This window comes from Musa acuminata, chromosome BXJ1-9 (genome assembly GCF_036884655.1).
Source record: "Musa acuminata AAA Group cultivar baxijiao chromosome BXJ1-9, Cavendish_Baxijiao_AAA, whole genome shotgun sequence".
Taxonomy (NCBI): Eukaryota; Viridiplantae; Streptophyta; class Magnoliopsida; order Zingiberales; family Musaceae; genus Musa; species Musa acuminata.
Genome location: NC_088335.1, coordinates 44,080,648 through 44,107,182, shown reverse-complemented (window position 1 = coordinate 44,107,182; position 26,535 = coordinate 44,080,648). Strand labels below are relative to the sequence as shown.

General features: G+C 37.4%; 3 protein-coding genes across 6 annotated transcripts; 1 reads left to right on the top strand and 2 right to left on the bottom strand.

The window, feature by feature from the left end:
* Positions 1–2,041: 2,041 nt before the first annotated feature.
* Positions 2,042–6,612, bottom strand: LOC135585018 (transcription factor SRM1-like). 2 transcript variants are annotated; one of them, XM_065083914.1, is made up of 3 exons: positions 6,457–6,612; positions 5,660–6,237; positions 2,042–2,640 (listed from the first exon to the last, which is right to left on the bottom strand). In XM_065083914.1, the coding sequence occupies exons 2-3, from the start codon at positions 6,007–6,009 to the stop codon at positions 2,361–2,363; spliced, it is 630 nt and encodes a 209-aa protein (XP_064939986.1). In that variant the 5' UTR covers positions 6,010–6,237; positions 6,457–6,612; the 3' UTR covers positions 2,042–2,360. The 2 variants fall into 2 exon arrangements, with proteins under 2 accessions (XP_064939986.1, XP_064939987.1); XM_065083915.1 differs by having other exon boundaries at positions 5,660–6,173; positions 6,457–6,580.
* A 2,061-nt stretch (positions 6,613–8,673) lies between these two features.
* On the top strand, positions 8,674–13,279 carry LOC135593688 (pyruvate kinase, cytosolic isozyme). The gene is made up of 4 exons (XM_065083913.1): positions 8,674–8,809; positions 8,923–9,307; positions 11,399–11,860; positions 12,249–13,279. The coding sequence occupies exons 2-4, from the start codon at positions 9,050–9,052 to the stop codon at positions 13,059–13,061; spliced, it is 1,533 nt and encodes a 510-aa protein (XP_064939985.1). The 5' UTR covers positions 8,674–8,809; positions 8,923–9,049; the 3' UTR covers positions 13,062–13,279.
* Positions 13,280–13,870: 591 nt separating this feature from the next.
* Positions 13,871–26,256, bottom strand: LOC135593686 (katanin p80 WD40 repeat-containing subunit B1 homolog KTN80.4-like). Of its 3 annotated transcripts, none has more exons than XM_065083910.1 (18): positions 25,830–26,256; positions 25,409–25,539; positions 25,178–25,295; positions 24,848–25,074; positions 24,471–24,573; positions 23,286–23,356; positions 22,223–22,297; positions 21,991–22,134; positions 21,686–21,863; positions 21,058–21,564; positions 19,784–19,840; positions 19,588–19,706; positions 19,037–19,165; positions 15,544–15,618; positions 15,359–15,471; positions 14,859–14,975; positions 14,676–14,744; positions 13,871–14,429 (listed from the first exon to the last, which is right to left on the bottom strand). In XM_065083910.1, exons 1-18 carry the CDS (start codon positions 25,858–25,860, stop codon positions 14,366–14,368), a joined length of 2,328 nt encoding a protein of 775 aa, XP_064939982.1. In that variant the 5' UTR covers positions 25,861–26,256; the 3' UTR covers positions 13,871–14,365. The 3 variants fall into 3 exon arrangements, with proteins under 3 accessions (XP_064939982.1, XP_064939983.1, XP_064939984.1); XM_065083911.1 differs by having other exon boundaries at positions 14,063–14,429; positions 21,058–21,561; positions 25,830–26,000; XM_065083912.1 differs by lacking the exons at positions 24,848–25,074; positions 25,178–25,295; positions 25,409–25,539 and having other exon boundaries at positions 14,063–14,429; positions 25,835–26,111.
* Positions 26,257–26,535: the final 279 nt, after the last annotated feature.

Below are 26,535 nucleotides of genomic sequence, written 5' to 3'. Positions count from 1 at the left end.
AAACACTGCCTATTAGACTGAAATATAGACTAATCTTTAAGTACAGGTACTAGGTACAAACTTCTATTATGAATGTAAGGATTGTGTTTCCTTCATTACCTGCAATGTCAGATATTTCAATGCTTGCTTGTTTCTTTATTTGGGTTCCAGTATCTAAAAACTATGAAATTTCAAATATCGCAAGCATATATTTTAAGAGTTCTGTATATTTTCTATCAATTCTGTATCATGAGCCAACCAACTGCTTTGCAGAAATTGATTTACCAGTGTTCTTGATTCAATTAATGCACACCAGTATTTGGATAATCTTGTGTCAGATTATCCTTGGATAAAAAATTGGTGTAATCTGACTGGATTGTGAATTACTTCAGGTATGCAATGCAAAAAATTAAAGGTCGTCAAGGTTTCTCATGTTGCAGATCCCCTGTTGAATGAAGAGTACAACGTTCATGGTCTGTCAGCTATAATACTCTCCAACGATGGTAGGAAAATCCAGCAAATCAAGTGGAAAGTTATATGACAAATATTAAGCTAAAGAGAATATTTTGAAGTTCACTAGATTCTACTACTGTGATCCAATCTTCTTAAAGTTTGATGAATTCCTTCAAATGTTGCTTAAACATTTTTCTATTCTAAATCCTCAACAAGAGAAAGTGGATGGATCTTGAGGAATGATTTCTTCCAGTGAACCGGATGTTCCCTTCTACCGAAGCTATTTATGTCTTTTCCTACATTGTAGTTAACTATATTTTTTCAAGACAATATGTGAATATCTGTATATAACATGAGCTTCTGTATGATCATTGTTCATCTGGATTTTGTTAGCATGAGTTAGCAAGTGTTGTATCAAGCTGAACATATCTGGATTCTCAACAATGGAATTATATGTAGATGAAACAGGTAATGCTGTCAACTTTGTTATGGTGAACTAGAAGGAAATTATCAAGCTCTTTGTCGCGCATGATCACACATGATCTGATGTTTATTCAAGAACAATCAAAGGTTATCTGATCTGAGAAACTGGAATGGGGATCCAAAAATGTTGTTTCTGGTGAATTGTGAACCACCTGTTTATTATTTGTGCAATGGATACCAGGTTATGGAGTTGGAGGAGACAGACAGACCATTCATCAGTTGCAGCCAATTCCAACTTAGAGATCAGTTTGGACTGAGAATGATGAGAACTAGAAAGAAGTGAAAGACATGGAGATGTTATGTTGCTGCAGTGATGTGTACTGTTTGGAGAGAGCAAATTACTAGTATTTTACATTCAGAACTAAGCATCTCACTGTTTACAGGATTTAAACTAGCAGAAGACTTCAAGGAGGCTTTTCTCTGTGAATATATTCTTCTAATATGGATAGTTACATACATATTTATATATGTATGCATATGTATACATATATACATATGTATATATATACATATACATATACATATGTATATGTATATGTATATGTACATATATATATGTACATACATACATATATATATATATATATATATATATATATATATATATATATATATATGTGTGTGTGTGTGTGTGTGTGTATTTATATATATGTATATATATATATATGTATATGTATATATATATATATGTATATGTATATGTGTGTATATATATACATATATATATATATACACACATATACATATACATATACATATATATATACATCTATATATATATATATGTATATATATCTATGTATATATATACATATATCTATGTAAAAGTAAAAGATTTAAAGAGATTATTTCTATAATATTTTTAAAGAGATTATTTTGAGCAGTGATCCCAAGTTACAAATGAGATCCATTCTCTATGAGAATACAACAGAAGCCTCTTATAATAAATTGTTTATGCTTCCAAATGAGCAGCAATTATATCAAGATTATTCCAACTATCAAGAACCATGTCTGAAACAATCTTCTTAGAAGGAGCTCATGAAATCATAAAAGGAAGCATCTAATTATTTCCCTAGAAAAACCCTAGCAATAATTACAGGAAAAACCAGTACCAATTCCATCCATATTTTGGGACTAAAACAGTAGATTTGTTGAAGAAAATGGTTTGAGAACACCAGATAACAATCTTCACAAGTGTCTTATCGGTAGATATTCTATCTTCTCCATACTGAATCAGTCACCCTAAAGCAACAAACATACACACATCATTTACATATATTACTTTTCCTCTGTGGTTGATTACTTTGAACAGATGCAGCATATAATCATAGCAGTTTCAGCTCTAATTATGTTACATAAACAACATATCTATGTACTTCTACCTATATCCAATAAACATCACTTGTGCTTTGTACATTAACAGATTCTCTGATGGTGTTGTCGGCTTACTGGGGCACTGGGAACTGTAGCTCTGGACGATTAACTGTAGCACTGCCGCTAGCCAAACCAGTGACTGGGCCTTGAGGGGCTGATGCATCTCCATCTCCGACGCTGGTGATATCGTGGATGCTCGTCCTTCTCCGTTCCTTGTTCATTGAATTCAAACGGATAAAGTATTTCTGTGCATGACTTGCAACCTGTGTGGGCGTCCTTGATATTACAAAGTTGCGAGATATGCTCCTCCAGTCTCCTTTCCCATATTTATCAAGTCCAAGAAGAAATAATCTGTCAAAAACCAGTCAATAGGTATAGAATTTAGGATGCTGCATTTTCAAGAACTCTTGATAAAGAATGAAAACCTCGATTTAAAGGAATGATGAATGCTTGATTTTGGATGCACAAACTTCAGGTGTTGTCCAGTACTCTACATTATAATTGATGTGCATCAATTTTATGCATTTTCACAGTTTGTCCAAATCTTATACCAACCATTGAAGAAATTCAAAGCGACGGCACCATCTGGAAAGATCATCAACCATTGCTTTGTGTTGCTCATGATTTACCACAGTTTGTGTAACATCTATTTGTGTCATGTTTTCATACCAATAACAGGTCTAAGTGCAAAAGCAGGAGGCAAAATTATGGAAAAAAAAAGAAGCAATGATTCAAAAGCTGCTGAGGTCCTTTGGCTTTCAGAACTTGCAATTATGATAGTCATAATAGCTGAGATTATGTGATCACATATTATGATAAACAAAGATGGGGTTCTGAAGTATTTACTATTTACTAAAACTATGGCAATGATTTACAGAAGAATTCATTCATTGGCCAAAAAACCCATTATAATTAGTCTAGCAATTTGCTGTTGAAATGGTTGACATCATGCTAGCAGAAATTGAAAAGAAAAACAAAAAAGAACATCTCTGTTGCAATATGAAGCAAGATTCAAAGGTAAAAGTTGTTATTGAGGAAGGTGTGTTTAAGTTGAAAGGGACTTCCATCATCTAAAACACTTGGTCTGACTCTGACTGAGATAACACAGGAAGCTATCAGATGGATATGTCTATATGGTGCAAAGAAGCATCATCATTTCTTACTTGAATCATGTAAAGCACCAGCAATGTCTTTGCATATGTGGATGATACTGTGTTCAAACAACATAGTTTCTTGGAAGTCTAAAGATGCATCTTTGCAACATCTTTGCATTTATATCTGTCTCTCAATATTCTCTTAGAGACCAGAACTGCTAAATCAAGAAAAAGGTATTAGGTTGAATAATTTCTTTAATCAAGGAAAAGGCAATTTATTTGCCATAACTTCCAAGTTTTTCCAATCAAGAGCAAGAAGCTTAGTTTTATGTGTCTGCTCTTATTTCTGTTTCCATATACCAGCTACTCTAAACTGTGACAAAGCTCAACCTTCTCTGACCATTGAGTCAGTACCTTCAAAGTGTGCAATACTCAACCTTCTCTAACCATTCAGTATGAAATTTCCCATGCTTAACCAAACAACAAAAAGAGCAATCATTCCAACTCCATCTACAAATGCTTAATCAACCTTACATGCTTTATCTAACTATTAAGAACTAAAGTTGTGTGTTTGCCTCAAATTTGGTGTGTGTGAACTTGACATCAACCATATACGAAGCTAACCTGTCTCTTTGATATGATTTTTCACTTGTCCTTAACAAGGACATGAAGAAGTTCAAAAATAGGATGAAAATATCAGTTAATGAATAAAATATTTTCAGAAACTAGACCTGCCATACGACCTTGAAGAGATTTGTTTGAGAAGGAACATCCAGCATCCCACAACCAATGAAGTTTCTAAGTCATTCTAGATTTGAACTTGGACTAGAATTTGTATCAATTATGAAGTTAAATTAGCATTTTGGCATATATTATCTGTGTCAACTGTATATTGCCGCAAAGCACCTTAAATTTTATACTGCTTCATTAAATTCACAGATGTAACATATGAATTATTATGACCTTTTCTAATTTTCTGATTTTGTAATGGTTTATTTTTCATGCTTCACAAATATCAGCTAAAAGTACCTGAAATAAAAATGTCTTAGATTAACCAGGAAAAATATGGGGCTATGACACTTAGTCGAGAAGCAGAAATAAGTTGGATATAATCCTGTGGAAGAGAGATAGGAGAGTTATATCTTGAACTTATCTACTTAAAAGTTAGAAAGGATGGGAAGATGAACTGGGGAACAATGATAATGTAGCAAATTACCTGAAGTCCTCGACGCATCAAACTGTGGTGTATGGCAAGGAAGAGGAGAAGAGATTAGATTGCACATGCAGCCATTGGCTCTGGTTAGGGATGCCAACAACTATGAAATTAGAGAACAAGTCAATTGCAGGTTGCAGCTGGTCTATTTGTTCTAAATAAGAGTGCAGAATGGGTAGGAAGATGATGGTGACAGTATCTGACATTTTTGCAAATGGAGGTCAATTTAGAAGTAATGAACACTTAATATTCTGGAAAAGTCAAAATAAAAAATGCATTCTATTGTAGAAAATCCATGTTCTAATTTTACCCTGATCAATTTTTAACAATGCTCTGAACTCTGAAATTGCAAAGAAAAAAAAATGATCGAAAAAACATTTACTCTAGTGTTTAGTCACCTCAATTTGAGATCACCATCATCAACAACAACAATCTTATATTAGCTCAGCCTGTGATGAGGCATTTACAGCAAAATGCTCTTCTGAATCAAAAATTTCCAGAATTATTCTCCTAAACATCTTGAAGACCTCACTGAATAGGCTACGGAAACTATGCAAGTTTAAGTAATACTTCTAAGACGCCGTGATAAACCCAGTTAATGTCCATATAGATCAAACAAGACTTGGGAGTATGGCCAACTCTATTCCTATTGGAGTAACCACACAGCTCTTCACTCAGATGACTACATGGCGACGTAAGTCTAGAACTCAACATATTTTGATTTTTTTTTTTTACCTTGACACAGAATACCAGAAAAAGCTATTTTTCATTTAGGCATGTTTAACCCGTCACAAGAAACACAAAGTACGCTAGAAGACATTTAAGGTCCAAAAGCAAAGAGTTGAAACAAAGAATTAAGAGCACTCATAAAAGTTAAGTTTTAACATAATTTTCTTTTATAAAGGTAATCTTTGTATTATAAGCATGTTCATGTATGAATGAAGTAGCTAACATTACTTAAAAATGGCTTTTTAGTGAACCCCAGAGAAATAAGACAGTAATCAGTATTCAACAATATCACATCAGCATAAATTCAAGATAAGCAGAATCATAACAAGCTCACCTGTGCTCATCCTCAGTCCATGCTATTCCCTTTCGTCGTTCTTGATCTGACCTTGATGTTCTTCCACCATGACTGGGATCACCATGTGAGTGCCCTCCCTTTTTAGCCCCACCACCTTCGACAGGAAGATAGGATGGTACTGGAACTCGGCCAGATTCGATGTCATCGATGTCCTCCACCAAAAGTTCATAGTGGTGCCTGATATCCTCGATGGACTTCCCAGGCACACCAGCTGCAATTTTCTCCCACCGGTCACCGCAATCCTCTGGGTGAGTTGCCAAAGCGTTCTCAAATGCCTTCTCTTGCTCTCTGGTCCACACAGAACAGCAGCTTTCTTCTTCCTTTACCATCTTGCCAATTCTGTCCACTGAGCATGCAACTCACAAAAGGAAGGTGCTTTCCTGTGTCCTAAATTTCCTCTGCCTCAAACAGATGACCAGAAACACTTTCTCTTCAGCTGTAACAAACTGAGTCTGGACTACCACTCCAAATATGTCTGCTTGATGATTGATAACTGAGAAATCATGCAAAGATGGACTCTGAAGTCACACTTCGAGGTGCTTGAATAGCATCTATGCCTGCTTGGTAATTTAAAGGTGAGAAATACTGCAAAAAGGGGTTCTGAAGTGCTGTATGACCAAGTGAGGAAAGAAGAGGATGAACAAGAAGAAGAGAATGAAGACCAAGGCAACAAGAAGATGGAGCTTTCTGAAACTACAGGGAAGGCCTAAATCAAGCCCACAAGAACCAACCTGATGAAACAAGATAAAAAATTTAAGGAAGATAAGCACTCATACCTGGTAACAGAGGCAGCAAGAGGGGAGTTAGGGTTTGGTCTGGGAAACCGAGAGAGACCAGAACAACCAGAGACAAAGCCTGATGGATTTGCTTTGGACAAAAGAAACAGTTTTTATAGGTCCTGTTCAAAGCTTCAGCTCCTGAGATTACCAAGGCTGATAACCTCTCAAAATATCCCAATTGGTTTTACCTTTGACGTTGCTGTAAAAATCAAAACCTCCACCAATCCAATATCAGAAAGAGAAATACAGCAAGGTTTTACCTTTGGCCTTGCAGTAAAACCCAAAACTTCAACCAATCCATATCAACAAGACAAAGACAGCAGGAATCATGTGAAGCACAAGCATAAAGACCACAACAGCCAAGATTCCAATTGTAGATCCACTTGTGCTACTTCTGTCTGTTGCCACCAAACTGATGGATTGAGCACAATAACTTGAAACTGTTTGCATCATGCAGAGCAAAGAACATTATTTAATTAGATCACAGTCAAAATACAACAAAGACAAGCCTATCAAAGAGTAAAGAAGATTTCATTTTCCTACCATATCACATCAACCCTTAATTTAATTAGATTGTCTAATCCTTTTTAAAGTGGATGGAGTGTATCAGCATCAGTATGACACATCTTACATATGTTGGTGGTTGACTTCAGACTTACTCCAAACATCCAACTAGCTTTTATATCTTCAGCCATGTAAACTAACATCTGACCTCAGTGAAAAAAAGAGAGGAAGTATAACAGAAGACAGATCTTTTCCAAGTAAAAGATCTGTTTAATCTTCTATGTCCAAAGAGGAGATACGATGGATGAATCCAACATCCTGCAGTCACCTGCTGTGGAGTTAAAACTTGAATAAGACCCTATCTAATCCCATTTGAAGGAAGATTGATTGAGCTTAAGCTGCCAAAGAGAATGGTCAATGCAATCTTGACTTGGGATTATGATAGCTTTTACAGAAACCTAAACATCCTGTGCTTCTTGCAACACATCAGACAAGAACTGGCCAACCATGTATAACAAGTATGCCCATTTAAAATCAAGAAATACAATTCTTTTCCATTGCAATCTGACCTCTTCTTGAAATACAAATTTTGGACCAGAACTTTCAAGAACCTTCTACTTAGATCTGATTTGTCTGGTGCATGAAAACTTCCTTTTTCATCTACAATGGAAACCATCAGAAATTATAATTTGCTAAAAAATAGAGAAATTATTAAAAATACCTTACCAAATTTTCCCTGTGCCACAGTATCCCAAGCTGTGGGCTAAAAGTCTCCTGTCAGAATCCACCCACGCCCATTGAATCTTTGACCAAGCGGCGAGCGCAGTAGGACCTCAAAATTACATATGCACCCCTACGGGATTTCTTATTCCCTTATTTACCCTCTTCTTTTGATTTTTTTTTCATACATACCCCTGAAAGGTTAAGCAGCTTAAAACCATATGCCAATTTTTGAAGCTTAAATTAACTAGTATTATTTTCATAAAATAAAAATATTGAGGATTCAACTAATTCAATGAAGTAATAAAGGATACTTAAGTGTTAAAAAAAAGGTGATATATGTTAAATATGTATGAAAAATATATGTTAGATCTGTAGCTGTAGTGTTCTGAGGGGTAAAAGTGTCATTTAAAGAATATCCAAGGATAGAAATGTAAAACCGTCAGGAAATGCATGCTGTCGCTTTGGTCGGCGCACCTGTCCGGTTATAGCCCGACAACGAACGAACTCGTCGTCCGGCGCGACGCGATTCTTGAGACAAAACCAGCAGCCTGCTTTGCCCACATTGTAAACCCACGCGCTGCGCCCCACGCGTCGCCCGACACCGTGGGCGACCATGGTTCCTTCAGGGCTCATTTCCTCCTATTTGTGGGATCCATCCTTTCTCATGAATCACAAGACAGGTACGGTACCGTGTACATTCATGAGTAGGTAACTGAATTATCCCTCCCAAACTGGTGTGCTCTGCCACTCGCGACGGAGTGCATCTGACCGTACGTCTTGCACATCGGACGGTCCAGACGTTTCCTCGCTTTTAAAATACCATGGGTGCGAAGATGCGCGTTTCTCAGCCCCGCGGAGATGCAATCGACAGCCTTCTCGTGCCTCTCGTGACGGTGTCCATCGGACCGCACATCACACGTATCGGACGGCTGAGGCCCCTGGGCCCGTCACCGGATCACATTCGAAAGCCAAAAAGCAACCGCCGTCGGATTTAGACATTCGCGTTTCTCGTACGATTCCCGCGGACGGGGCGAACTTAAATGGCGCCCCAGTCTATCGTGTTCCGCACGAAGCCACGGTGAAGTGGAAGAGAACGCCGGAGGAGGAGGGAGCGCATAACTAGGTTTCCATTTCTGCCTTCGTTTTCTGCTAATGGATTGTTGATATGGTGAAGAAGTTGATCTCTTGTTTTTGCTTCTGATCTTTGATCCTGTTTACGATCTGCTCTCCGATCAGTTTGATCTCCAACTCGGCACTTTTTACCTTAAAGTTGGCACGTTTGATCGGCTTTCGGCTGCCTTGGAGTCGGACATCATCATCGGTTTCATTTGTGTGGGATTTCGTCTGGGGATTTTGCGGGAGGATGGCGAACATCGACATCGAGGGGATCCTGAAGGAGCTGCCAAGCGACGGGCGCGTGCCGAAGACGAAGATCGTGTGCACGCTCGGGCCGGCGTCGAGGTCGGTGCCGATGCTGGAGAAGCTGCTCAGGGCGGGCATGAACGTCGCCAGGTTCAACTTCTCGCACGGGACACACGAGTACCACCAGGAGACCCTTGACAACCTCAGGGTCGCCATGCACAACACCCAGATCTTGTGCGCCGTCATGCTCGATACCAAGGTCGTCTTCCGTTCTCTTATGATCCTTCATCTGTTGCTAATTTATCGCATAGAAATGGTCTATAGAGTATCAATTGGTCTAACTGATGCAGAATGCAGGTTTGCCATGTTGCCGCATGCGACCATGATGGCACTGTGTTGGCATGATAGCATCTTGTGGTTGTTTTGCTTATCTTGCATATGTATTGCCACCTTCTAGTGATAAGTCATCTCCTGCTACTTATGTGCTGATCAAGTTTATTTAACTCATCCCCTGTCACTTTGAATTAGCCTTGTATAATCTTCAGGCAAGTGTTTTGTAAGCCTTTAATATTCTCACTATTCTGATTTTAGTTGCTTATTTTTTCTTTTACTTCCCTGGAATCATATTGGGTATCTCAGCTAACGCAGACTTTTTGCTGTTGAATTGCAAATTGGTGATGGCGAATGTAGATTTTCACTTGCTCTGTTTGTATTAGCATTTTACATACTTGATACTTAATTTGTATGTTTTAAGTTCACAGATACCTTTACTTATCCTCTCACTTTGACATTATATATATATTCATGCAAATTGATCAGAGATCTGGAATCCTTTGAGCTTTCTTGCCAAGATGAGCTCACTTTGACTGTTATGTCATTTAGTTGGTGGATTTAGCCTAATGGTTCATGATTCCAATAGCTATTACTACTTTTCATGAAAACGCTCCATGATCTTATTATGGTTCTCCACCGGAGACTTGAGACAAATTGCCAGATCTTGGAGTCTTTTCGTTATCCATCCATGAACAGGAGGAAAATATGATTCCGTAAGTGAGAACCAAAGATCCATTCGATAATTGTCACCTATGAATTTCAAACCATCACACCAAATAGGTTCATTTGAATCCTTTTACTTCATATTAGAAATCTGCTTAGTCATGTATACGCAGTATAGTAATATACTTGTGGTCTAATGCTGTTGCTGGATATCCTGCCGTCTGAAGTGAATCCTCTATAAAGACTTTAGAGCTCATTAATTACCCAACTAGATTGACCAAGTAAAATACAACTAGTCCTGTCAGAGCTAGGCACAGAACTACAACTTCATTAGAAGAAATGAAGTTATTCCTCCATCTATGAGTAGACTATAAATTTTGTCATTGCATGAGAGGTATGGCATACAATTTAGTATGGCTAATCTATTTAGCCCCTTCTCTTTGATGTGTTACCTTTTGAACACATATCATTTTCTGCTCTCTCTTCTAAATGGTCCATGGATATTGAACGTGGTTGATCATATTTAATGAGCCAATCGGGAAGTATTCTGGCTCTACATGTAAATGTTGGTTATAGTTTTTTTGTTTCCCTTGATGGTCAACCTGCTATGCATGTAAATGTTAGTTAAACATTTTGTCTCCCTTGAGGCTTAACCTGCTAAAAAGTTCCATTGTTCTGGAACTTAGAGGATCATGCTCATGGTTGGGGGTAATCGCACAATGCTACGTTGAATATTTTGAAATTGCTTGAGACTGCCATATGTTTATCTAGTTGACATCTTTTGGTTTTTGATTCCATTATCAGGATATTGTTATCATCATCATTTACAATCTCTGATTGATTGTTGTTATTCTGTGTTGATATTTACCAGTCCTTGATGGCCCAACCAATTATGCAGTCACCATTCAGACAGATCAACCTGGCTGACCCAAAAGGGCCTTTTTCTGGTTTCAAAGCATTCCTATGAACTAGTATGTGGATCAAAATGCTTATTTAATGGTATATATGATGCAGCCCGAGGTTGATTGAATCATTGATGGGCAGAATCCAAATTGAGATGTTTGCAAATTAGGATTTATCTAGATTGTAGTTTTCTTTTTCAGATTTGATCAGATCAATTTCCGTAAAGAATTTGAATATATTCAAGCTCTCTCTTAACTAGATAATGATTGATCTTTCAGCTTTATTTCTTATCTCGTAGGTAGTGGGGTTCCTATGTAGTAGGAGAAGTGTTTCGTTTAATTTGTGCTGATTCCAATTCTTTAATCTTCTTTTGCAAGATTTTTTCTTTTTGATTTTTCAGTCTGTTGATTAATATGCCATGCATATTGCTAACCTGTTTGTGTTGTCACAGGGGCCTGAGATTCGCACTGGCTTCCTGAAGGACGGCAAACCTATCCAACTTACAGAGGGTCAAGAAATCACAATTAGCACGGATTACAGCATCAAGGGCGATGAGAACATGATTTCTATGAGTTATAAGAAGCTTCCTTTAGACTTGAAACCTGGGAACAGCATCTTGTGTGCGGATGGTACAATAACCATGACTGTGCTGTCATGTGACCCAGGTGCTGGAACCGTGAGATGCCGCTGTGAGAATACTGCAAAGTTAGGTGAGAGGAAGAATGTCAATTTGCCTGGTGTTGTGGTGGATCTCCCCACACTGACAGAGAAAGATAAGGAAGACATCCTAGGATGGGGTGTTCCTAACAACATTGATATGATTGCACTGTCGTTTGTCCGTAAAGGTTCAGATCTTGTTACTGTTCGGAAGGTTCTAGGACCAAATGCAAAAAGCATAAAATTAATGTCAAAGGTCTGTATTCCAAACCTAGACTGTCATGCAGCTTCTTATCGCACTGGTATACCTAATTTTTCGGTCAATTATTTCGGAAAGCATCAATTGTCTCTTATAGATGTAGACATGTCTTGCTTATTCAAATATCTGGAAGCATTAGGTGTTGTACACACTTGCTTTCGGTGCTAGTATTAATCGGCTTTCAGATTAACCGGCAGTATCGCATCTGTTTTTCATGCATGGACATGATTTCTTGGTGTACAAGGTTCCTCAAGTTATTCCTTCTTAGACTGATAATATTGTGAGCTCAGCTTTGATAATTCTTTGTTTTACAATCTTCTATCATGAATAGATCGTAGTGAAATATTAGTGATTCATATATTTGATTTGCTATTGGTTTGTGTAGGTTGAGAACCAGGAGGGTGTGATTAATTTCGATGATATACTAAGGGAGACAGATGCCTTCATGGTTGCTCGAGGTGATCTTGGGATGGAGATACCTGTCGAGAAAATTTTCCTTGCTCAGAAGATGATGATTTACAAATGCAATCTTGCTGGAAAACCTGTTGTCACAGCCACTCAAATGCTCGAATCCATGATCAAGTCCCCTCGCCCAACTCGTGCTGAGGCCACCGATGTTGCCAATGCTGTTCTAGATGGCACGGACTGTGTCATGCTCAGTGGTGAGAGCGCAGCCGGTGCATACCCAGAGCTTGCAGTAAAAATCATGGCGCGGATATGCATCGAGGCTGAGTCCTCCCTTGACTATGAAGCCATCTTTAAGGAGATGATTAGATCTACTCCTCTTCCTATGAGCCCGTTGGAGAGCCTTGCTTCATCTGCAGTTCGCACAGCTAACAAAGCGAGAGCCACATTGATCGTCGTCCTGACTCGCGGTGGCACCACAGCCAAGTTGGTTGCCAAGTATCGGCCTAGAGTTCCAATCCTATCAGTGGTGGTTCCAGTGCTGACGACCGATTCATTCGACTGGAGCGTCAGTGATGAGGGCCCTGCAAGGCACAGCCTTATCTATAGGGGTCTTGTTCCCCTGCTGGCTGAGGGTTCTGCCAAGGCTACTGACTCGGAGTCAACAGAGATGATCTTGGAGGCAGCACTCAGGTCAGCAGTGGAGAAACGACTTTGCAAGCCAGGAGATGCAGTTGTTGCACTGCACCGCATTGGCGTTGCATCTGTCATAAAGATCTGCATCGTGAAATGATTCGCAAATGTTAGAAAACTACTGCAACTTATCCTGCTGATGATTTTGCTATCAATTTGCTGCCTTTATGTGTTGTAGCAACAGCTTACAGGCAAGTTCTTACTTGTCATAATGAGTTGGGAATTAGAGGGATCCATTTTACTTGAAGAGTTACATCTTGTTTTAAGTATTTTCATGGATTCCATGCTTTTTAAGCAATTAAAGAGGCAATTAATGAAGATTGAAGTTTGTGATTGCATGTTACTCGCAAATTATTTTGATGAGTGTCTGTGCAAAATTATATTGTCATCAATATCAATCTATTTGCTTCTGATCACAGTGATAAAAAGGTTGGCTGCCTCTGCAGAACCTTTACAGATTAATTGACACAGAACTGAGTTTGTCATCAGAATCACTGTGCAAGGATCAGTAACATGCACTGAAAGAGGCAGACAAGCAGATCAGTCCACGATGGAACACAATCATCATCACAGAAAACATAATTCGATGATCATTTTTCACATAAACACTAGTCATCAAGCATTGGTGACAGTTAAAGGTAGACATCAATACCTGGATTTGCAAGTGTAGCATGAGCCACAATGTTTCAAGATTTTAACATGCCAGCCCTGAGTTCTTACTTCATTCAGGGTTAAAACTTCAAGCATTGTGATTTCAATGGTTACTTTGACTACAAGTCAGGAAACAGCAGAAGCAGCAGCTAAACAGAATTTGCATTTTACCTAGCACAGGACTTGCAACCAACAAATCTTGCAGACCTGAAAGATGCAACAAGAAGAGAAATTTCTGATTCAAATTTGTTGATAAGCTTTCACTCTTTCTTTTTTTCTTTGGTTGTTCAAATCGTGATACAAGAAAGAAATAAAGAAAAAGTCGCCTCTTAGCCTTCTCAACCTAACAATTGAAGGCCTCGGCAACTTAATCCAATTCCAAGCAAATAAAAACTTTACTAGGAGCGAATTTGTCACAATGAAAAAATACAAACACCTCATATGCAGCCAACCTTTGTAGAGGACAGCAAAGCCCACTCTTATGATGACATAGCAGTTATGTTCCAGTTGATTCTCTTGTATTGTGGAACTTCTTTCTGTACTGCTTTCGTAGGTATATTCTCTTCACATGCTACAGAATGGACTCAACTTCGCTAATTGCATAGATGTTAGATCACAGTTAGAATGCTTAAGGTCAGCTTCGGCACCCAAATCTGTAAGGCCCATTGTCTGCGCCCAATGATTAGCTTGTAATGGGGAGGCAAGTGGTCTAAAGAATGGCAAATCCACTATACAAGTGTAAATATATGTTAGTCACAACATGTTCTGGAGGGCAAGATTCAGCTCCTTCGCAGACTTTGCAATGGACCCTCCTCGTCTGTCAAAGTCCAAGTAAAATGCATTTAGATTTTTTATATATGGGAGAATAAATTTTACTGAAAAAAGAATGACAAGAAAGAATCCATCATGATTTCATCTCTAATCGATCTAAGCTACAGTTTTTGGTCATTGGGTGTACAGTTTTGAGTATTTTCCAATTCAAAACCAGTAATTTTTACATTTCAAAGTTAGCCGTCTCTTGTTACTTTGGCAGTAATCATAGAAAAGTAAGATTATATATCACCTTATCAGCAAAGAAATCCTATGTTTGACCTTCTCCAGCTCAATGAAGCACAAGTTGCACCGTTCCAGCCTATAGTGAATAGAGAAAATGGTTACGGAAGAACATTACTAATGGTTCGTTGTAGAAGCAGAGCTCTAGAAGTTGGTAAACTCAACAAAACAAAAAGACCACATGAAAGCAAACCTCTGCTCTGCTTGAAGATCAACACCAACAGACGGACCTGCTGACAAGGTTGAACTGATCACAGGACCAAAGATCCTGACAAGCTTCAGCAACATTTCCAACGAAATACCAAGATGCCTTCAACGGAGAGAGACAGCAAGTGATGTTATCACAATTAGTTTGCGCTGGAAACAATGTACTAAACCAACAAAATTGCTAATCCTCAACCTCAATGCATACAGTAGATGGATCTAGAAACAAGTGCAAGTACCATCCTCAAGCTCAATGCTTGGTCTCGAGGCATGAAATACCTAAAACTATCTGCTTTACCAAAGGTTGACAATGGACTAGGATGCCCTAAAAGCAAGCCAAATTTAAGGCCGAATAATATAAATAAAAAAATATAGTAGAGAAGTCTAGGTAATTAAACAATGAATGGCTCCCAGATAAAACAACGCTGAGACTATTGACTATTGGATATACAAGCAAGATAGCCACACAAGGAACTGATGGAAGCATACCTATCCATCTTACTTTCAAGAAGGCTAGTGAGGAGAGGCAATAGAGCTGTGCATATATCCAGAGTGATGATATCACTTTTATCCATTAGAGAACTTAATACATCAGCAGAGACCTGCATTATATTATCAAAACAGTTAGAGGTAGAACTTTGATATCTGAAAACACAGCAGAGTAGAGGTCATACAGCATGATCAGACATCTTCTCGATTGCACTAATAACACCCTTGATGTCATTTCTTTCCCAAAGTCGGTAAACTATCTGCAAGTTGTACATAAAGCTTGGACATCATGCACATGGTTAACTCATTTTCAATCACTTCTTAAAATTCAGAATAGCTTATTAAAAGCAATGAAATTTTTTTGTGCCAACATGATGCTGCCAACTTGGAACAACTTTCAGCAAATGCCAAGAAAGTTTCTATATTTTTTTTGCCTTCGTTGTTTCAAACTGAACAAACAGGGAAACAATAAGGGTTCCTAACATAAGAGAAAAAAAGAGCTGAGGTGTTCCGTCAATAATATAGGAAATCAATTTAACTTCTGTTGTTAGGAAGCACAAATGTTCCATTGCATTTAATATCTAGAATTGTATATTACTTTTCGGAAGTCAGGCATGACTGAATAAGCATAAATGTAAGAGGCTTCATGACAGGTTACTATGGCCAACAAATATCCTAGTTTAAGAACCAACAAAATAAAATGCAAAAAAATATTTATAAATTTGTAAATCAAGTAAAATACAAATAGCCAAATTTATGACAATATGGTGCTGAGAAGCAGATTTCCAGTGACGATGAAAAGTATCAGATATTGTAATGTCCATGGAACCAAAATATTCCAGTGATACAAAGTTCCCAATAGGGCAGTCACAATTTTGGACATCTTGCAAACAAATAAAAAAGAAAATGTGCCTTTGAGTTTAATCGGATCAAAGCAATTGGCCTCACTTAAAGATACAATTTTGTGTAAAATCATATGGCAGGTTCTATCCGTTTTTTATTCAAGAAAATATGAGCAACTGAAACATAAAACTGTTTGATGCATGAATGCTTTTAGAGGGGACAGATCTTTAGATGCCAAAGTAGGTTGCTCCTTTGTTATCTATATAATTAGGGTGAGTCGAGGGAAATGGTCTCTCTACCTACATGACCCTCAAAAGAACAGACCTTGTGCACCGGGCTGTCCTTTTTTATATGAATGAATACTTTTAGAGTATTGGGAATTCAGAACTCAAGAAACATGCCATGTACATTTTGGGGCTGATGAGAACAAGCACAGCTTTATTGAATCATATAAGTGAGAAACATGAGCAACAAAACCGTTTCAGGTCAGTAACTGATTACCCAAGGCACAGACTGATCAAAGATTCCAATCATTGATCAATATTGATCAATGATTCCAATTGTTTCTTATAGCAGAAATGGGAGTTTCAGTATGAGGACAGATGTCGCAGATCTAAAGAGGTTTTTGTACAATTTCCTTGTGCCCCATATAGTTGGGACACATTCTAGATTGTTGTTGTTGTTTGCTTGTGCCCCAGAGTGTTATCACACAGCCTGCTCTACAGAATCACAAGACACAAATCATTTTAACTAAGATATAAAATTTTAGGCTTGTTAGTTTCATGATAACCCATGGGAAGCCAATAAAGGTGACAAATAATGTTGCAAGTAGCATGTGGTGGTAGGTGGAAACCTAGCATATTTATAGGTTTCAAATCCGTGAGCCCAAATCAAGCTCACTAGCATAAATTCACAAAAATACTGTTAAAAAATTTTGTTGTAATAGGATAGAATTTTCCATAAAGGTTTCATGTAGTAGAATATCAAATTTATACAATCAAACATATAAAACATAAAACAAAATCAAGACCCAAAATGATATACATCTCAGATAGACTCATCAGTAAACATAATAGTGCAATCCAACTACAATCTTTGCCTTATCATCATCCTTCATTTTGTTTTGTTAGATATTAGCAAAATTATCATCTCAAATTGTTAGCCTAGGACCATTGAGAATATAACCTGGTTTGCTTTAAGATATTGTTTTATCAATCAACTCAACCATGTTCTAGTTATTCATAACAAGGGGATGCTAGCTGGACCCAAACGGGCGAGTTGCAACAGTAACCATGTTGCCAATGGCCATGTCGATGGCCTGCTGGGTTATGTAGTCGTAACAAGGTGGCTGACAAATTAGCTTGTCTTGGTCAAAGCCTAGATTGTGCAGATTTTTTTGGGTTTACTCTACTCATGCTGGAAGAGATTCGCCAGCCAGGCCATGCAAAACTCATGTGAGGAACTGATGTAATTCAGCCTTGGAATTTTGTCTTCCTAAATAAAATGGTCATGCCAACAGTGGCTGCTCTAGTATATGCTGATAACGAGGGCCTTGATCTGATAAGGTGTCTGCTGCAAACCTAATGCCAAGAACCTTCGGAGAAGTCACAGTAGTGGTACGGTACCTGCAGAACTTAACCAATACAGTGGCCACCATGACGATTGATGTGATTAAGAACCTCAACAACAAGATCGATGTCCAAACAATGAGAGCAAGGTTGGTGTACAATCATAGATTACAAGATCGGAATTGGGATAAGGATTAGCTAAGGGTCGTATGAGCAGAATTGGCGAGATCAATCTGATTAGATTTATAAGATCAAGATCAGGCAAGAAAATAACTTCAAAATGAATTAAAATAGTATAATATCAGAAAATAAAAATTTGGGCAACACAAACATTATGTACTTAAATATTCTTTTATCCTCATTTCACAACACAACTTAAAAATACATGTAATGAAATTATGGAGACTAAAAATTACATAAATTATAACAACAAAAACAAATAAAATTCATTAAAAATATTTATTTAAAAATAAAGATAATCATATTGATGGAGATAATTATTCCACTTATTGAGTATAGAAGATACAAAATCTATCATCCTATAATACTGAAGATAACAACGATAAAGCGTCGGGCGATGTGTGTGTGTATATATATATACATATGGCATCTCTCCTTTTTGTGATACAATCGAATAAACGATATTAGGATCTATACTCTATCCTTCCCTTTCCTCTCCCTCTCCTTATTGGTCTCTCACATGGTGATTGGACAGTGAACATTGCAATAATTGTAGTAGACAACAACATGTACTTTTCTTCATAACTGATTTGGATCTGAATCTGCCAAATCGAATTGGGACCGACCAAAGGCAATTCAATCTATCCCAACAAATTGGGTGTCAACAGAAAGTGGATGGAAATTAGCCAAAAAGCAGCCAAGAACCAATAGGGATTTCTTAGAGAATTGGTTGGATCATCAATTTTGCGAAAAATCTGGTGATGTCAATCTATTTTACCTTTCCTGATTCAGAATCTTGTTAGGAAGCCAAATAGACCAATAAAAGGAAAAAGAGGAGACATAGGACATGATTTTTTGGCCAAAATTGGTATACACATACAACAAGTAAAAGAATGACATCCAAGGTGCATAATATCAAGCGGCTGAGCCAGCAAAATCATAGATTTCCATTAACCTGAGGGATAATAGGTAAAAAAATTATAATTCAGTTGACTAGACTACATAATGCATATTATCTTCACTGTTATGCCATTGGCATTCTCACCCACTAAAAATGCATAAGAAATCAACAACATAATAATTTTACCTGTAGTTTGGTCAATCGAGACTGTGCCACATTTAAGAACTGGTCATGTTTTTCCAATACAAAAGAAATAGCATCTTCATCAGAAGCAGCAGGTACGATCTCCTTTTCAGCAATTCGATTGTGACCCCTCTGTTCAATTCAATGAAGATAAATACTATATTAGATTTTTTTCTGAAAGAAAAGAGATGATTAGAACAGTGGATTGAGAACAACTCAAAATTTTATTTTTCCAAATTCTGAAATAATAGATAAGACAAAAAGTTGGAAAAGTTACTAGGTCGAATGTACGACAAAATATAAGGAAATGACCAATGCATAAAGGCTTAGCCTGTTGGTTCTCAACCCCCAGTGACTAAGAAGTTTTATGAAGATAAAACAAATGCAACTAAGCTGAAAGATATGAATCATCACCAATACTTTAGAATTCATGCATAAAAATGCTTTTAAGTTTTAAAGCTTGCAGAATCAATCTGATACAAAGTTTAAGAAGTCAAATTCAGATGCACGACCAAAGCTCTAGACTTAAAGAAAGTGACATGTAAAAATTTTACCAAAGAATACAAGGAGTTAGCACCGGCCATTGTCTCGGAGGAACTACTTAATCTTGGTCCATCATAGGTTGGAGAACGTTCCCTCCTTTCCCAGTTTGCAACAAGTGACTTAGTTCTTCCTACAAGTGTAGAAAATTATACAAAGTATGAAACACAATTATATAAGCACCATTTAGAATAAGCAGGTCATATATACCTCCTTTTGGAACATCAAAAGAGCAGGCTTCCTTTGGCTTATGGACTCTAATGCTATCTAGATATAACAAAAAAACTGTATAAGTACCAATCACATATCCAATATACTGTGCATAAGTTCAATAAACAAATTGGTTATTGCATTACATTGAAATGTCAGCATATAACAAGAAGAGGGTTCCTCACTGATCATAAAGATTGAAATGTCCCTTCAAAACTGGAAAGGGAAAAAATCCCTCTTCAAAATCCCTTCAAACCAATATTTTCGAAGCAAAATATCCTAACATCTTTAGTATAAAATGTCCAAATTCCATGTTAGTTTATCACTGTTTGTTTTTGGATAATCAAAAACCTATATCAACTGTTAGAAATATATTAGGGACATGAACTGGTAAATCTCCTCTGTATTATAGCAAAGGCTATTTAAGCCGATACAGGGTACATGCAACATCATAATGTTGACCATGCAATGCCATTTATGAAATACCAAAATGATTGTGGATCTTTCTTCCTGAGAGGACTTTGACCCTCAGTTGGTTCTTTGATAGTACAACTTTGATAGTGAGCAGTTAAATATACATTTATATTTGTATATGAAGTTAGCACTAGGTACCAAGTTATGAAATAATGAAAACAAAATGATGATTTCATCTTTTATTATACATCTGTGTTGCCTCTTCTACATCTCTTTAGCAATATGTGATGACGAACCTTTTTATTTTCGGATGAAACAATTTATGGATGTTCCTTACTTGTCACTATCTATTGTGATCTATAACAAAACATTAAACACTCTAAATAAATGTGCAGGTTTATAGCATTTATCTTATTTTTTTCTATAATATCATATCAATCACAGTATACATGTGCCACAAGGCTATGTGCTTGGCATAACACATAAGCATGCATCAATGATCAAGTACCCTGTCAATACCTTGCCAACCAACAACATGCAAACCTTGTAATGAAAACTAAAAATGAACATATGCTGTTACTAAAAATGATAAAAGTTTAAAGTGTCACTTGTCATAATTATCACATACAAAGTTATGAGTAGGATTAATTCCAGGCAAAAAAGGTACATAACTTCTGTGTGTTGCTTGAGAATACATGAGAATTAACAACATCCATCACTAAACAACAAAACTTGATGTAACAAGCAAAAATGAAAATGCTACAGAAAATCTGATAATACAAATATCTAGCTGTAACACATAAAAGATAGATCAAGGATTAAGGATTCTCACAACATACAACAATAGGATTCAGACTTACAGTTCTCCTGATCATAATTTGCACTTGATTCTCTGAATAGGTTTGCTCCTAACCTCCTTGTTCTAACACGTTTAATATCATTGAAGTTATTTTCTCCAGCAATCACTGGTTGAGTTACAGCATTGCAAGAAGAAATAGCAGTTTGTTCCAAAAGTTCATTATGTTCAGTACCCACAGACTGAACGGACATATCTGATTTGTCTGAATCGTCCCTGATGTTTGACACCTTCTGAAAATTAGCAAATTTTGATTGGATATCATATGGTACTGTTCTTCCAACCCCAGTGCTCTTGGTAGAATCAGAGGACAGCTCAAATCTGGGGCTAGTTCTTGGGACAACAACAGGAATTATTTCAGATTTGTTGATGGTAGGAAGATTGGTCGTAGCCTGAGCTTTTGATGAACTTCTTTTTACAGAAGTAACAACAGGTGCTGTTGTTATTGTAGTTGCTTTTTGGCCAGCACTTGTTGCAATTCTTTGAGGAGTACCAGGAATGACTGTAGCTGCTTCAGTTACAAAGCATAAAAATTGTGAATTCTTCCATATATATTCTAGTGCTTTGAACATATTCAGTATGGCAGCTTTACAATTAAACAAAAGATATATAAAAAAAGACCAGAAACCTACATGCTACTTGTTTTGTCTCCTTAGAATTTGGTTCTGAACTTTGCGATATCGATAGCCTCCCCATACTAGACTTTATGTTGTTATCAGCTTGCAGAGACAGATTACCACTTGATGTAGACTTTAATTCTGAGTGACCATTTGTTATAACAGCACTAGCAATTGCATATGGCTCAATACGCTGTAATTTATAACATTGTGTTACTGTTGTCAATTTACATATACAACCAGGTACCATGCTCAATATTTCTCCAAAAATGATAAACAATAGAACACAAGAAAATTAAGAATGAAGAGTTAGAACTCACAGAGAGGTCTACAACCCATACTCCAACACAGCTTTGATTGTATGAACATCCAAGAAGTTTTCCCTCGTGAATATTCATATCTGATAGTCTAGACCATCCCACATCCACTGCATCATGGCATCTTATTGGTTCCCAAGAAAAAATCTGGATATAACTAAGGTTAGTATCTGTAAAAGCTCACCAATTACATGTGCAAAAAGATTTATCATAAAAAAAAAACAATTGAGTTTACCTTCAGACTTTCATGCAATCCACAAAGCAAAGTTCTCCCATCAGGATTAAATGTCATAGATCGCACACCAGAAGTCTGGAGACAATCTTATTAAGTGAGCAGCACAATTAACTACATTTAGAAAAAAATAAAACTGCATAGGAAATGGCACAACCATACTGAAGTCTATGAAATCAATTATTCAAAAAAAAAAAAAAGATAACCAAGTAAGTGGTTTTCAAATGCTTCATAATTTATTAGTGTGTTGAACGACAAAAAGGCTAGTGCAAAGAGGACAGCACTAGCACAGAAAGCAGGAACAACTAATAGGATGTCTACTATAATTCATAACTAGCAAGGGACTCCTGTAAATGCAGGGTCGGGGAGGTTTGGACAGGTCAAAATATGCAGCCTTACTTCTGCAAGCAGAATTGAACGAACTTTGATCACATGGGCCAAAGCAATCTTACCGCAATGTCAAGGCTCACCCTTAAGGCAAATATATAAGAAAATGTAAAAAAGAATGGTAACGATTCCAAGAAGAAAAGCAAGTATGACAAGGAAACTTGCAGTTACATGCCTTGATGGAAGTTCTTAGGTGGACAAGCAGAAAACTATACACCCTAGGCCCAAATTTTTGAGTGTGTGCAAGGTCCAATTCAGCAAGCACCAGCCTTTTCAGAGTCAGACTCACCCATTAGTCAGCAAGGCATGTCAAACCCATGTCCTAGCTAGTCTAATGTATGAGAAATCAAGCTAGGCCTCATCTTATTTTTCAAATGAACAAACTAAAACCAAGCCCTGAATGGACTGAGCTTAAGTTGTACTGCATTGACTCTTTCTACTGTATCAGCAGAGAGACCTGACACCACACGATTCCCTGTACATCACGGCATGCCTAAGAGGTATAACCAATTCAAAAAGTCAGCGACACAAATATTCAAATTATATACATTGAATAAGATATCAAATCGGGTCCAATTAGAAAAAAAAGTCAACAGAGCTTCAACCAAATATTATACAGGACTTCGACCAAACAGTTTCGGGGAAAAACCAAAAGAAAATATCAGTAAATTTTTAATACCTCAGGTCCAGCAGACCCTATTAACTCAAAAGTTTCAAGATCCCAGAACTTAACAGTTCTATCAGCTGAGCCTGTAAAATATTTGTTTAAAATTCAGTTTGTGACAACTGAAAACATAGACAATAACTAACTACATTTACAACACAGATCTTGCTCAAGTTATATATCATGCAATTCTTCATCCACAAGTAAAAGATATGCCCGCAGATTAAAGAAGACTATACAAATGCAAGAATATGCGACACAAAATTAGCAAATGTACAAAAGAATCTTCGTAAACTACATAAAATGTATGTATCTAAAAATTTAATCTTAAAACCATTATTAGCAGCACTTAGCTGACAAAACAAGAAAATGCCTATGCAATTCAGTATATCCAACTAATATATAAGATGATTCTACAAAGTTGCAATAGATGGAAGATTCATGACCTAATTACCTAGTAGCCCATAAAAAACTGTAGAGTCAGTCTAACCATGTAGTATTAACATTCATACTTTTCATTAAAACTGTATTAATTGACATCAATTGTCCTTAAGTTTTGGTCAATGTCCTTAATATTTTCATTGAAAGAAAGGTGACATCTAGTGATCTCAATTGGTCGGAGATGCCTCATCAAAATACAACAATTGCTTTCTCTATGTTGAATTCAGAGCCATTTACAGTATTTGCAATAGCAAATAGAATAAACAACGCTACCTAATATGAAGAGGAAAAATAAGGTATTCATAATTGAGATTTGGAACATCAGAACAAAGCACAAAGCAGAGGTACCATAGGAGTGAGCACCAAAGGCCTCTTATCTGATGCAACACAAACAGTTTTCTTCCAATACAATGAATAACTAAAGGCTCCAAAAACAGAGTTCACAACAAGAATGAGCCATCCTACCAACCAAACAACAGTAACTAATGGACTTGAGAAAGGCCACAGATTCAAATAAGCCAAACCACTAAAAGCTCACACCACATGTTTGAAGATCCATTTCAACCAAAACAATCTAATACATACATATATGTTAATTCAAGCTCCCTGATCATCAGATAGAGGCAGAAGATGACATTAGCATGAGATATCAGATGTTCGAAAGTCCACACTCATCTATATACAATTTTGCAGGCAATAGATGTTCGAAAGTCCACAGTCTCTTCATAATATAATCCACAGTTTGACACTCAGGCTAACCTGTTGCCAGCAGAAACTCATTAGGATGAAAATCAATGCACTGAATCTGGCCCTCATGGAGCTTGAAATCATGTAAAAGCTTTCCAGCAGTAAGATCCCAAAGCTGTTGATAAGAGATAAAGGGGGGTTAAGGTACTTATGATTTTTAATTTATTCCGCCTATGTATATGTAAACAAGTCAAATCAATTATGATAATAAAGAAAGAATTATCATAATAAAGCAACAGGTTAAGGTACTTCTCCAGCATGATAAGTTCAAATACTCACCAAACATGACCACTTCATCAAAGATTTCAATCAAATAAGTGGAAAGAAAGTATTTCTTATGAATTTCATTAGCGCAATCAAAGATGTGAACCATAAGGTCGAGGCAAAACCTTCACAATATTGTCTTCCCCGCCAGAAACAACCCACCGCCCATCTGGGGTGAATTTAATGGCATTAACCCCTCGTGTGTGACCTTTGTATGTATGGATGCATCCTTTTCTTCTCATATCCCATATTTTTAGATTTGTATCCAGTGACCCAGAAGCAAAGAACTCTCCAAATGGATGAAAGTCAACAGCTATACAGTTTGACCTGTGGCCAGTTAGCGTGCGAACGACTGCACAAATCAAATACAAGAAGAGCCAACCGTATAAAACATCTTGTTTATCTTTCTGAAATCATCTATCTAAATACTGCTAAAACAAAATAAGGTGTCCTACTCTTTGCCTCTTCCAAATCCCACAACTTTATTGAGCCGCTAGCTGCACCAGCAGCCACCGACACCTCTGAAGAATCAAAACTTACTGACTCAACCGCACTCATATGACCAGATAAGCTCTGCAAATGATCAAAAAGGTACACAATAATTGGACCATCAGAAGTATAACACTTTAACATACAGAGAGGTAAGACAAGTTTGGGCCGGTGGGACGACCTAGAGAGGCACCTACCATTATGGCATTGGGTTTTCCAATAGCCCAAATATTGACCTTGTTATCATCTCCTCCAGTAACAAGAACCCTCGAAGTCTTCCTTCCAATCTTTAGGCAGTTGACATTGGAAGAATGTGCCACAAATTCCTCTAGATTTACTCTTGTCAAGACTTGCAAATATCACTTCTAAATCACAGAGATCCAAAACTTCAAACAAAATAAGATCTTACGAACATGAGTGTAGCAAGTTAACCGGATCGAATGACCAAGAATGGACTGAACAGGCTTGCCAAAATAATGTTCGAAAAATCAAAGAAAACAGAAAAAAAAAAAAACGATTTTGATTCCAAAGATGGGCTTTCCCTAATTACCACGAAAAATACCCTAAGGGAAAAAAAAAAATTTTGAATTCAATAGAAGGTGGGCAACAAAAGGATACGTAACTTGTAGGCGCGCTTGGTGGTCGCCATGAAGCTGGCGTCGGAGAACCAAACCGCAGCCCCTTCTTCTTTTCCCTGCGCGGACGACCAAACAATCCACGAACTGCGAGGCGGAATCAACCACGCACATCATAGATCGGGCCGCTCCAGCCCGCGGCGGACCTCAAAATGCCGACTCCCCAACATTTCCTTCTTCGACGAATCTCCCGCGACCAATCGGCACGCTAGCGAGAGACCACTCCACCGCAGGCCACAACCGACCGCCGCCGCCGCCGCCCGTGGCACCTCCCACGACCGCTACCGCGCTATAAACCTGCGACGAAAGGCCAAAGGTGCAATCTTGGGGAAGAGGGAGGGAGGGAAGAGGAAATGAAGATTTCTTGACGAAGGGATTGTGTGTGAAATATAAGACTAATAAACCTTCTCTCCCCCCAATTCCTCTCACCTCTCTCTCAAAAGAAAAAACGTTTTTCAAAAAGAAAACGTTTTCCTTCTTCTACTACTACTGCTACTAAAAAATAATTTCCCTTCTCTCATAACTGTGTACAGTTGTGCTGCACTCCCCAAAGAAAAAAAACATTTTTTTCCTTCTTACTACCACTAAAAAATACTTCCCCTTTCCTCTATAATAACTTATACAGTTGTGCTGCATTCTTAAACCTTTTGGTTTATGTTTCCCAAGTAATTAAGGGAATGATAGATAGA